The following is a 13,135-nucleotide window of genomic DNA, read 5'->3' as shown; positions in this document are numbered from 1 at the left end:
TATTTCTCCTACGCATGTGCCATAAAATAACATAAGAATATACAGGTCAGGCTCAACCCATACACTGAAGAAATATTAGACACAGCACGAGCGGGATTCAGAAAGGGTAAGTCAACAACCGAGCAAATATTCACACTAAGACAAATACTATATAAGTACTCGGAGAAGAAACAGCATACTTTCTGTAACGTTATAGTCTTCAACAAAGCATTTGTCAGCATAGTGAGAGAGGAGATGAGGATAATGGCAGAGTGTAGGATACCGGAGAAGTTGATAAAGCTAAGTAAAATGTGTGTGATGAAATCAAAGTGTAGAGTGAAAGTACGCGGGGTGTTCTCAGAAACATTTGAGGTAAAAAGAGGAGTGAGACAGGCAGATACTATATCACCAATCCTGTTCAATTTAGCCCTCAACAACATCCTGAGGATCTGCAGGAGTCACCATAGAGAAAAAAATTAATGGTCTGGCTTTTGCGAATGATATTCTGGTGATAGGAAAGAGCATGGAAGACCTGGAGAAAATGCGAACAGTACTCACTGAAGAAGTTAAAAAGTAGGTCTAAGTGTAAATGAAAATAAAACGAAGTTCAGGGCAATACGAAGAAGAACTCAGTTAGGACCAAATCATCTAACAATCACGATCCTAACAATACAGAAAAAATTGGTTCAAATGGCTCTGAGCACTGTGGAATTAACATCTATGGTCATCAGTCCCCCAGAACTTAGAACTACTTAAATCTAACTAACCTAAGGACAGCACACAACGCCCAGTCATCACGAGGCAGAGAAAATCCCTGACCCCGCCGAGAATCGAACCCGGGAACCCGGGCGCGGGAAGCGAGAACGCTACCACACGACCACAAGCTGCGGACGACAATACAGAAGAGGAACACATTCAATTACCTCGGTGTCAACATCATCTAACAAACCATTATAGAGCAATAGATTGTAACGAGAATTCAAGCCGGGGGAAGATGTCCACGAGCTATATATAACGTCATAAGATCTAAGTTACTTTCCAGACAGGCAAAAACAAGAATATATCAGGCCGTCATCAAACCAATAGTGTACAACGCAAGCGAGATAGAAAAAGAAAACAGAAAAATAGCTCATCAGTTTTGAAAAAAAAAGTACTGGGAAAAAAATTTGGACCAGTGAAATAAAATGACCAGTGGCGAACAAGTGACTGTTCAATAGCTTTCTTCGATTTAGTACACAAATTACAACACCTTCTAAATGTTTTACTCTAATCAAGGCTATAGAAGCATGGTGTTTTCCGAATGTACTTCTGACCAAAATGCGATTTTCGTAACTGGAGTTGGAGACTATTTTAATACTGCATTTTGGGGTCTTTTGATGGTCTTTCCATACAAATTTCATCCACAATATAACAACTGTAAAAAAAACAAAATCAAATCTTATTTTGCAGGCGAGAGAAGCCAATAAGGGATCGTCAGGGGTGAGGGGCCAATCCATGGGTTGGCATGATGAGTAAGCTTTTTATTACAAAGCACCTAAGATTAAAACAGACATACATGTATTTGCTGCCTTTCACCCATTATTTCATCCCCTTAGGAGTTGAATTTCCAAAAACATTTTTGACGGACAAATCAAGGAATTCGACAGTAGGAAAAGGAAGAGAAGGAAACGTAGTAGGTGAATATGGAATAGGGGTAGGGAATGAAAGAGGAAGCCGCCTGGTAGAATTTTGTACAGAGCATAACTTAATCATAGCTAACACTTGGTTCAAGAATCATAAAAGAAGGTTGTATACATGGAAGAAGCCTGGAGATACTGGAAGGCCTCAGATAGATTATGTAATAATAAGACAGAGACTCAGGAACCAGGTTTTAAATTGTAAAACATTTCCAGGGGCAGTTATGAACTGTAGATTAAAACTGAAGAAACTGCAAAAAGGGGGGAATTTGAGGAGATGGGACCTGGATAAACTAAAAGAACCAGAGGTTGTAGAGAGATTCAGGGAGAGCATTAGGGAAAAATTGACAAGAATGGGCGAAAGAAATACAGTAGAAGGAGAAGATTTTTGAGAGATGAAATAGTGAAGGTAGCAGAGGATCAAGTAGGTAAAAAGACGAGGGATAATAGAAATCCTTGGATAACAGAAGAGATATTGAATTTATTTGATGAAAGGAGAAAATATAAAAATACAGTGGATGAAGCAGGCAAAAAGGAATACAAACGTCTCAAAAATGAGATCGACAGGAAGTGCAAAGTGGCTAAGAAGGGATGGCTAGAGGACAAATGCAAGGATGTAGAGGCATATATCACTGGGGGTATGATAGATACTGCCTACAGGAAAATTAGACCTTTGGAGAAAAGAAAACCACTTGCATGAATATCAAGAGCTCAGATGGAAACCCAGTTCTAAGCAAAGAAGGGAAAGTAGAAAGGTGGAAGGAGTATATACAGGGTCTATACAAGGGCGATGTTCTTGAGGACAATATTATAGAAATGGAAGAGAATGTAGATGAAGATGAAATAGGAGATATGATACTGCGTGAAGAGTTTGACAGAGCACTGAAAGACCTGAATCGAAACAAGGCCCCGGGAGTAGAGAACATTCCATTAGAACTACTGACAGCCTTGGGAGAGCCAGGTCTAACAAAACTTTACCATCTAATGAGCAAGATGTATGAGACAGGCGGAATACCCTCAAACTTCAAGAAGAATATAATAATTCCAATCCCGAAGAAAGCAGGTGTTGACAGATGTGAAAATTACCGAACTATCAGTTTAATAAGCCACGGCTGCAAAACACTAACACGAATTCTTTACAGATGAATGGAAAAAACTGGTAGAAGCCGATCTCGGGGAAGATCAGTTTGGATTCCGTAGAAATGTTGGAACACGTGAGGCAATACTGACACTACGACTTATCTTAGAAGAAAGATTAAGGAAAGGCTAACCTACGTTTCTAGCATTTGTAGACTTAGAGAAAGCTCTTGACAATGTTGATTGGAATACTCTCTTTCAAATTCTGGAGGTGGTAGGGGTAAAATACAGGGAGCGAAAGGCTATTCACAATTTGTACAGAAACCAGATGGCAGTTATAAGAGTCGAGGGACATCAAAGGGGAGCAGTGGTTGGGAAGGGAGTGAGACAGGGTTGTAGCCTCTCCCCGATGTTATTCAATTTGTATATTGAGCAAGCAGGAAAGGAAAGAAAAGAAAATTGGGATACGAATTAAAATCCATGGAGAAGAAATGAAAACTTTGAGGTTCGCCGATGACATTGTAATTCTGTCAGAGACAGTAAAGGACCTGGAAGAGCAGCTGAACGGAATGGACAGTGTCTTGAAAGGAGGATAAGATGAACCTCAACGAAAGCAAAACGAGGATAATGGAATGTAGTCTAATTAAATCGGGTGATGCTGCGGGAATTAGGTTAGGAAATGAGACGCTTAAAGTAGTAAATGAGTTTTGCTATTTGGGGAGCAAAATAACTGACGATGGTCGAAGTAGAGAGGGTATAAAATGTGGCCTGGCAATGCCAAGGAAAATGTGGTGTCACCGCCAGACACCACACTTGCTAGGTGGTAGCCTTTAAATCGGCCGCGGTCCGGTAGTATACGTCGGACCCGCGTGTCGCCACTATCAGTGATTGCAGACCGAGCGCCGCCACACGGCAGGTCTAGAGAGACTTCCTAGCACTCGCCCCAGTTGTACAATCGACTTTGCTAGCGGTGGTTCACTGACAAAATACGTTCTCATTTGCCGAGACGATAGTTAGCATAGCCTTCAGCTACGTCATTTGCTACGACCTAGCAAGGCGCCATTATCAGTTGCTATTGATATTGTAAAGAATGTACAGACAAGAGCTACGTTCAACATTAATGGATTAAAGTTAAGTATTCCACCAAGTACCACCTTTTATCTGAAGTCTAAATTCCTTGTCCTGTTCCAGACCTCACGCCAGCCTGCGTGAGCTTAAACGCGTGCCTTTCGGTTTCCTCCAAACTCCGTGGGTTGGCTCCTGCCAATCCACAACAGAAAGCGTTTCTGAAGAAGAGAAATTTGTTAACATCGAGTATAGATTAAGTGTCAGGAAGTTGTTCCTGAAAGTATTTGTATGGAGTGTAGCCATGTATGGAAGTGAAACGTGGACTATAAATAGTGCAGACAAGAAGAGAATAGAAGCTACAGAAGAATGCTGAAGATTAGATGGGTAGATCACATAAGTAATGAGGAGGTATTGAATAGAACTGGAGAGAAGAGAAATTTATGGCACAACTTGACTAGAAGAAGGGATCGGTTGGGGGGCATATTCTGAGGCATCAAGGGATCACCAATTTAGTATTGGAGGGCAGCATGGAGGGTAAAAATCGTAGAGGGAGACCAAGAGATGAATACACTAAACAGATTCAGAAGGATGTAGGCTGCAGTAGGTACCGAGAGATGAAGCTTGCACAGGATAGAGTAGTATGGAGAGCTGCATCAAACCAGTCTCTGATCACAAGACCACCACAACAACAACAACGACAACAACAGCTTCAAAATTGCCTTAATAGTGTCATATATTCAAAAATCTCCCAATGGAGTGAAATAGGGGATGAAAAGATTTTTGAATATATGATATTATTAAGGCAATTTTGAAGCTGTTGTTGTTGTTGTGGTCTTCTGTTCAGTTCCGAAAAATCCCTCCATAAAAAAGTCTAGAGTGCGAGTTCAACAACCTCTCCAAATTTCAAGTTTCAATCCTTAGCGGTATATGCTGGGAGACGATGATTCAGTGAATCACTCGGGACATTTCCTTTTACATACATATAGAGATTGGTAACAGCTCTTGTCCTGTGTTAATAGCTACGTTTTCACTAAATAAATTAATCTCTTATGACCTTCAAAATGTGTCCCACAAAGAGAATCCACTATCCTTAAACTTCCCCCCCCCCCCCAACCTTCCCCCCCATCTTGAGCACATCTTTGAATATCCTAGTGTCTTAATCAACATGCACATAGTTCCACCACCCCCTGATAGCGGTAGAGCCACTGCCTAATGCAGAGGCTGCCAAGATGTCGGCTTGCGGGCCTTGCCCGTGCCTACCTGCCAAAGCACTCAGCCTCGCTGCACATTCCCCTCACCGCCTCGGCAACCTGACTGAGCGCGAGTAGGGGGAAGTGGGGAATACTGCGAATGCACCACATTTAAATGGCAGTGTAGTCGCACTGTATAATAGTTTTATATTTCATATTTGGCAACAACATACATCACAAACGGAACATTTTCAGTATAATTTAATTATTTTTGGCGCGCTGAATACATAATATAATTCTTATCTGGTACAGGAAATGAGGTCACGACACTCAGTAATGAGTAAAACGACTAATGAAACGAGATCTGGTACAAACAGTTAGTATGTGGCAGACGCAGACAACTGCACTGACTTTTGCACTCAAGTTGCTACTTAATTGTAATTTCTTTAGTTTCATAAGCAAAAGAAAAGGTCCTTCACACATGTAGAACGAAATCTTGTAGCACTTTTGCAACCTCATTATGGACGTGAGGAGATTCTACCCGAGGAAAGCAATGTAGACGCCCTGGACAGGTTTAACGTAAAAAAAAAAGTCATTAAAGCTGGAATTACTTTGCGCACATGCACAGGGCCACTTTCAAGTGAAACAGCATACGGTCTCCAAAACAGATGTGAGATTGACACACCCTCAAAACCTTTGGAAAACGATCCTTGTAATTCTCTCAAGACGACAACAAATTCTTCGAATCTCGCTTTTTCTTTAATGGCAGTGAGCTCAGAGAACTGGACTGCATTTGTAAGAATGTGACCCTCGCCGGCCGCGGTGGTCTAGCGGTTCTAGGCGCTCAGTCCGGACCTGCGCGACTGCTCCGGTCGCAGGTTCGAATCCTGCCTCGGGCATGGATGTGTGTGATGTCCTTAGGTTAGTTAGGTTTAAGTAGTTCTAAGTTCTAGGGGACTCATGACCACAGATGTTAAGTCCCATAGTGCTCAGAGCCATTTGAACCATTTGTTTGGGCAGTGGGCAGTCAAGTCCACTTAAAACGTGAGATCTGCGATCCATTCCGGATGTTACAATTTTCGTTCCCGCCCTCCTCTTTCCTTCATACATTCAACAATAGTGAGTTCCAAATCGAAAAATCGTTGTGAACATGTGCCTCGATTTAACCAACGCACTTTGCAGCAATATGTAAAGGCTCCGTACTCTTCGGTCATTTCCATCGAAAAACGTTGCAAATGACAGTGGAATAATGCATGTGACTTCATAAATTTTGCTATTCATACCACCAGTTTCTTCACGTGCTGCGTGTCTGAAAATTTAGAACCAAGTGCCTCTTAATAAACTGAACAGTAAATACTGTCTGTCGTTCTTTGCAATCTTTTGTTCTTTAATTGACAACTAAATCTTTAAATTCTTTCTGCATGGTACTGTAATTTCGTTTCATAGAGCATTTGCAGTACTCATTGCTTATGCGGCTGTATAATAAATATTGAGAATTCTCATCCCTCTTTTCTGTCATTCCCATTCATTTTCAAAGACTTGTCACTATAGAAGTGCCTCGTTTTGTGCAAAAAGCCAATGAACCTATAAATGCCCTTCGCACAATGAACAAATAGCGCCAGCACCACAATCCTGCCAAACTGAATAAAATGGTGCCGGCCGAAAAATACCACAACGCAATACTAAATGAAATATCTCGCTGTACCAGGTACTCCAGAGAAGGGACGAGCAAATCCGATCCAGGCCCTACTACACAAACTGGTGAGGCTACATTCAGAACAGTACAGACTACCTCTACCAGTCATACGTACACACCACTGTGCGCTCTTCGAATCAGTACTCAGCTTCGCAGCTAGCACGTGGGCACATAGAGTGAACGTGGTCACCAACAAAGCATGCGTCAGACGAGGGCAGAGAAGTGTCCTACTTAGGCTATCTGGAGCCTTCGGTACCACCTCAGTGGATGCACTGTGTGTGGTGCTCGGAATATGCCCCATGGATATCACGATCAAATACTGAGCTGCAAGGTACTGGTTAAAGGTGGGAAGACTAGATAAGGTATGCACAATAACCGGTGTGCCCATAGAGACGATACGTCACCTTAAAAGTTGGCGTTTGGATACTGGCAAGGTGAGTGGGATGTAAGCGACAAGGGACGTAGACTGCACGACTTCCTCTCTGACATAAGGGAGCGGTTGAGAATGAGACATATCGATCCCAGCCGCGGTATGGTACATTTCTTAACCGGGCACGGACCTTATCCCACGCACTTAAACCGCGTGAGTCTGAGGCAGACACCTACATGCACATGCGGGGAAGAAGGTTCCCCAGAACACACTGTCTTTTTCTGCGGGCAATACGCGAACAATAGACATACACTACACTTAGATTACACAGATACAGACATAGATATATACACAGCAATAAGACACGAAGAACAATGGGCACAATTAAACGCACTGACAAACAGTATTTCAAAAACAACACATGAAGAGTATATGCGGACACGAAATTACAGGCATGCCTATGTGCAGCGTAACAGCAATCTCCAGAGGATGGACAGCGATACCCACAGTGACAACGAAAGTAGTGACAATGAAAAGGAACAGGAGGAGGAAGCTGAGATGTGACAGTAAATAAGCAAAAGTGCTGGCAATCTAGCCAAGAAAACACCAAATGCTGTACATGGATGGGCACCTAAGGTAGTGAATATATAGGATTAGTAATAAATAGGATAAGCAACATTATTTCTCTACTAATAACCATTTGTGTGTGTGTGTGTGTGTGTGTGTGTGACTGGCGGTCAATGGCTCGAAGAAAGCATTCCGAGGTATTCACCGTCAGTCACACTCGGTGATGGTACTAACAAATCTCTCGTCTATCCTATCTTCTTTTTGTATTCTTCTTAAAAAACAACAAAATTTTATTTATATTTCAAGCATAAATTATTGTTATTTTGAAAAGTATCATTATTTGTAAATGTTATAGATAAAACACGAGGAAAGAAAACTGTAAAAAGATGAAAAACGAAAATTGTAAGATGTACGACCTGTTTTAAACATCAGGTAACAGGTCTATAATTTGGCAATAAATAAATAAATATGCCGTATCCAACACGCGGGCCGTACGCCCTGCCCGCGTGAAGCCTGGCACTCTACGGCCCACCCTTGTCTAACGTCCCGTCCTACATGACCGACAGAAGGCACCGACGGCGCTCGACACCTTCAGGAGACAAAACGCAACCGCAGGTGTAGTTACGGAAGCGTCCTACGTGAGTGACATCTGTGTTGCTGCCTGTCTTCCGCTGCAACTGGCGACGTTTGAATTCAAACGTGTTTGAATCTTCTCGCTTGTAGCACGTGCGACAGCGGCAGCCATAGGCGAGATTGTACAGGATTTTGTGAGACAGCAGACAATATGCCGACGAATTTCGCCGAAATTTTAATACCAGAAGTTAGTAAGAGGCGTCATTTATGGGATACAAGACATAAAAACTACCACCATATGTCACCAACAATGGGCGGCTGTGCCCAATGCGGTGGGCTCAACAGCTCAACAAGAAGCCCTGAGGAAGGCCACTGGCAATAGTGGCCGAAACGTCGGGCAGTTTTATATATTGACAATGCGGTCAACAGCCCAGAAGAATTTTATTGACAGTGACAACGGCCGCGGAAGCCTACACTTACGTATAATCCTTTTCTATGCCAACCAAAAATGTGTGTCACAATTATGTAAGTACACATATCAAATAATAGTTTTGCATCACCTCGGTTCCAAGAGTTCCGGAACCTGTACAGAAAAATGGAGTAGAGATCAACATAAACATCATTTCCACCCTTTTTATTGTTCATGACTACTATAAATTGCATGTTGCACCACCATACAGCGTGACCTTCAGAGGAGGTGGTCGAGACTGCTCTACACAGAGGTACCTATAATACCCAGTAGCACGTCCTCTTGCATTGATGCATGCCTGTATTTGACATGTCATACTATCCACTAGTTCATCTAGGCACTGTTGGTCCAGATTCCCCCCACCTCAATAGCGGTTCGGCGTAGATCCCTCAGAGTGATTGGTGGGTCACGTCGCCGGTAAACAGTCCTTTTCAATCTAAACCCGGCATGTTCCATAGGGTTCATGTCTAGAGAACATGCTGGCCACTCTAGTCGAGCGATGTCGTTATCCTGAAGGAAGTCATTCACAAGATGTGCACGATGGGGGCGCGAATTGTCGTCCATGAAGACGATTGCCTCGCCAATATGCTGCTGATATAGTTGCGGTATAGGTCGTTGGATGGCATTCACGTATCGTACAGCCGTTACTGCGCCTTCCATGACAACCAGCAGCGTTCGTCGGCCCCACGTAAAGCCAGCCCAAAACAGCAGGGAACCTCCAGATTATTGCAGACGCTGGACTGTGTGTCTAAGGCGTTCACCCTGACTCGGTTGCCTCCAAACACGTCTCTGGCGATTGTCTGTTGAAGGCATATGCGACACTAGTCGGTGAAGAGAAGGTAATGCCAATCCTGAGCGGTCCATTCGGCAGGTTGTTGGGCCCATCTCTGCCTCGTTGCCTCGTGTCGTGGTTGCAAAGATGGACCTCGCCATGGACATCGCGAGTGAAGTTGCGCATCATGCAGCCTATTGCGCATTGTTTGAGTCGTAACACGACGTCCTTTGGCTGCACGAAAAGCATTATTCAACATGGCGGCGTGCTGTCAGGGTTCCTCCGAGCCATAATCCTCAGGTAGCGGTCATCCACTGCAGTTGTAGCCCTTGGGCGGCCTGAGCGAGGCATGTCATCGACAGTTCCTGTCGCTCTGTAGCTCCTCCACGTCCGAACAACATTGCTTTGGTTCACTCCGAGACGCCTGGCCACTTCCCTTGTTGAGAGCCCTTCCTGGCACGAAGTAACAATGAGGACGCGATCGAACCGCGGTATTGACCGTCTAGGCATGGTTGAACTACAGATAACACGAGAAGTGTACCTTCTTCCTGATGGAATGACCGGAACTGATCGGCTGTCTGACCCCCTCCGTCTAATAGGCGCTGCTCATGCATGGTTGTTTACATCTTTGGGCGGGTTTAGTGGCATCTCTGAAGAGCCAAAGGGACTGTGTCTGTGATACAATATCCACAGTCAACATCTATCTTCAGGAGTTCTGGGAACCGGGATGATGCAAAACTTGTTTTGATGTGTGTATATTAACATCAATAACATTTTCAGAATGTTAGTTACGATCTATAACGTAGACAATGAAGGCTGTGTGTTACAATAGTCAGTCACCGGTAACAAACTTCGTGTTTATTATCTCGTTCGTAACACAATCACCAATGATCTAAAATACAATACATATTGGTACTGGCTGAAAAATCCCTATATGTTACAACTTCTGAGAACTGCTTTTACACTGGATCTTTTGCTCATCCAAAAATCCTGGCAGCAATTAAACTGATCTCTGACATCATTACTAAACCCATCAAAGTTCTCTCTAAATATAACGGCTGTAGTTTCCTTTGCTTTCAGTCATTCGCACTACCGACATAGTAAGGCCATGTTGGCCAATGATACAAGACCAGGTCAGTCAATTATCCAAACTGTTGCCCTGCAACTACTGAAAAGACCGCCGTCCCCGTTCAGTAAACCACAGGTTTCCCTGCCCTCTTCACAGATACCCCTGCGTTGTGGTTGCACCTACGTCAGGGCCATCTGTATCGCTGAGGCACACAAGCAACCCATCCGTGGCAATGTCCTTCGTTCTTGGAGGGTTCGTTGGTTACAGGCTTTACATTGGCGACATGTAGCAAATTACACCACTACCTGTTCTACAAGACGCGAAATAGCAGGTTGCGTTTTTAAGTGGCCAAATTATCACTCCAAGTATTTGGATGTTCTCCTGTTTCTGCTTATCTGTGTATGAGCCGTTATATGTAGGATGCTTCCAAAGAATTTCACAAAATACGCTTGCTTGGATGATTGATGATCCTGTTCGTTGGAGAATCCAGTTTTTATTTTGACACCACCACCGGCTCTTCTTCAGGTCGGAACCACAACGGTCTACACTCGTCGGTATGAGGATAACAGTGGGGGGGGGGGGGGGGGTACTTAAGAATAAATGAGAATTACACATAGAAAATCTAAACCAGACGAGCACAAGAGCGACATACTGACAACAGAGCTGATAAGCTAATTAATTGTAGAAGAAATGGAAACCACCTCGAAATCCAACAACAACAATAACAACAACAACCGTAAGAGCACATATTCATCCAATGCGGAGAGCATCAATGAGATCGAGACCAGTGTCCAATAAGGACGATAGCGATAAGGCGTTTAGTTTCCAGCACTAAAAATAGTTAGCAGCAATGGAAATTTTAACCATCTCTATCGCTTGCAGTTGGCGAAACTAAACGTATAAACGACTGTCGAAAAAAAAAAAAAGTTTGAAACAGCAAATGAGTGCCAAGTCGTTTAGATGGAGTCTCTACAAAAGGTAAAAGCAAAAGTTAAGGCGTAACAGAAGACACTAGGCAGATAATGGCGCGACAAGGAAATTGCCCGCAACAGTTAAGCACGCTGGTGGGTGGCATCCAGATCCAGCGGCTGGACGGCGGGCAGGCTCGTGTCGTAATGCCGACTCGCTCTGGGGAGACAAGGCGGCGGTTCCATTTCGCTTTTATCGCATTCTCAGCCGCGTAACGGTCCACGGTGGAAACAGAGCGTAAATAGTGAGGTAGGCCAACGCGATATGAGGCTCCTGGTTGCTTTCAGAAGGTGATGCCAACGCAGAGAGTAACATACATTTTGCAACGAAGTCTTATATCTCCAAAGCGCGAGAGTTGGCAGTGTAGTATCGGGAATTTCTGGCCAAAACTTAAGGCGGACTGGATTAGTCGCATGCTATAACGCTTACCTGCAATTGGTGGTGGTGGTGGTAAGTTCCTATGGGACAAACTGCTGAAGTCATCGGTCCCTAGACTTACGCACTACTTAATCTAACTTAAACTAACTTACGCTAAGAACAACACACACACACCCATGCCCGAGGGAGGACTCGAGCCGACGGTGGGAAGCCGAATACAATTGGTTATACCAGCTGTAGAAGTATGAGACCGGAATTTCGTTGCAATAATTACACGTCTGATAAACAACATATTATTCAAAACAATCTCCATTGCTATTTGTACATTTCTCCCACCTCTTCGGCAGGCTATGAATGTGTAATGACACATTCAGACGCAGAGACATACAATACCTTAAAGGCTGCGCCAAAGATTAAATTGAGAGGGATGTAGAATATAATCTCTGTAATGTTCATATTGGATTCTCTTTTGTTTCGTATTTCAAGTAGGAGTTAAGAGACACTTTCGATTGTTACCTCGTAGAGGATGGACGTAATTTTTGGTGTGTGCGGAAAGGCAGTCATCTTGTTAGTATTTATGGTTTGTGCGACGAGCAGAGCAAGTCTTATTGTCTTGTGAATAAAAAATAGTGAGAAGTATCGAAGTTTTATGAGAATTATTTAAAGCGACGTAGCATTGTATTCCTTGGTTTCCACCGTCTTCGTGAAGTAAACCGACGTGGCATAAGGACTAATTCTACGTCTAAGGTGAGAACTCTGATTAAATAAACAATGACGTAGAATTCAAAAATTTAATTAATCGGAATTGTAAATTATATTACAGGAAAATTTCACGCAGCACTGAATTTTTCCGCATTCAAGACGGTCAATACAGTCCGTAAAAAAAGCCTTTCAAAAATTCTAAAGTTACAGTTCCATATCCATAATTTTTCCTCTTTTCAAAAAATCAATAAATTTTTTTTCTTTATTTCGCCACAAATGCCACGCAAAAAAAGACAGTTCTTCTTTTGTAGCGAACCAGTCAGTGAGCCATCTTCGTACATTTTCATACGAAATGAAGCGTTATTCAGAGATAGCGCGTCCCAGTGTTGCAAATAGATGATAATCGGACGGAGCCAAGTCTGAAGAATAAGCCGCATGCCCTAGTATTTCCCAAGTGAACGCCTCGATCGTTTCCCTGATCCCTTTTGCTGTGTGTGATGACGTTATCATGAAGCAATATGACTTTTTGTTGCCTTTTTCCATAGTCCGGTCGTTTTTCACGTTATGCTCGATTTAAATC

The 13,135-nt window shown here is 43.2% G+C and overlaps 1 protein-coding gene across 1 annotated transcript in view; it reads left to right on the top strand.

Moving 5' to 3' along the window:
* Window positions 1-1,462, top strand: part of LOC124594599 (cuticle protein-like) — a 44,847-nt gene extending 43,385 nt beyond the window's left edge. Inside the window, exon 3 of the mRNA XM_047132972.1 lies at window positions 1,429-1,462. Coding sequence (XP_046988928.1) covers window positions 1,429-1,462 — 34 coding nt within the window. The remainder of the gene's footprint in view (window positions 1-1,428) is intronic.
* Window positions 1,463-13,135: the final 11,673 nt, after the last annotated feature.

Source organism: Schistocerca americana, chromosome 2, assembly GCF_021461395.2.
Source record: "Schistocerca americana isolate TAMUIC-IGC-003095 chromosome 2, iqSchAmer2.1, whole genome shotgun sequence".
Classification (NCBI taxonomy): Eukaryota; Metazoa; Arthropoda; class Insecta; order Orthoptera; family Acrididae; genus Schistocerca; species Schistocerca americana.
Note: the sequence above shows the minus strand (reverse complement) of the source record. Positions and strands in the feature narration are given on the sequence as shown.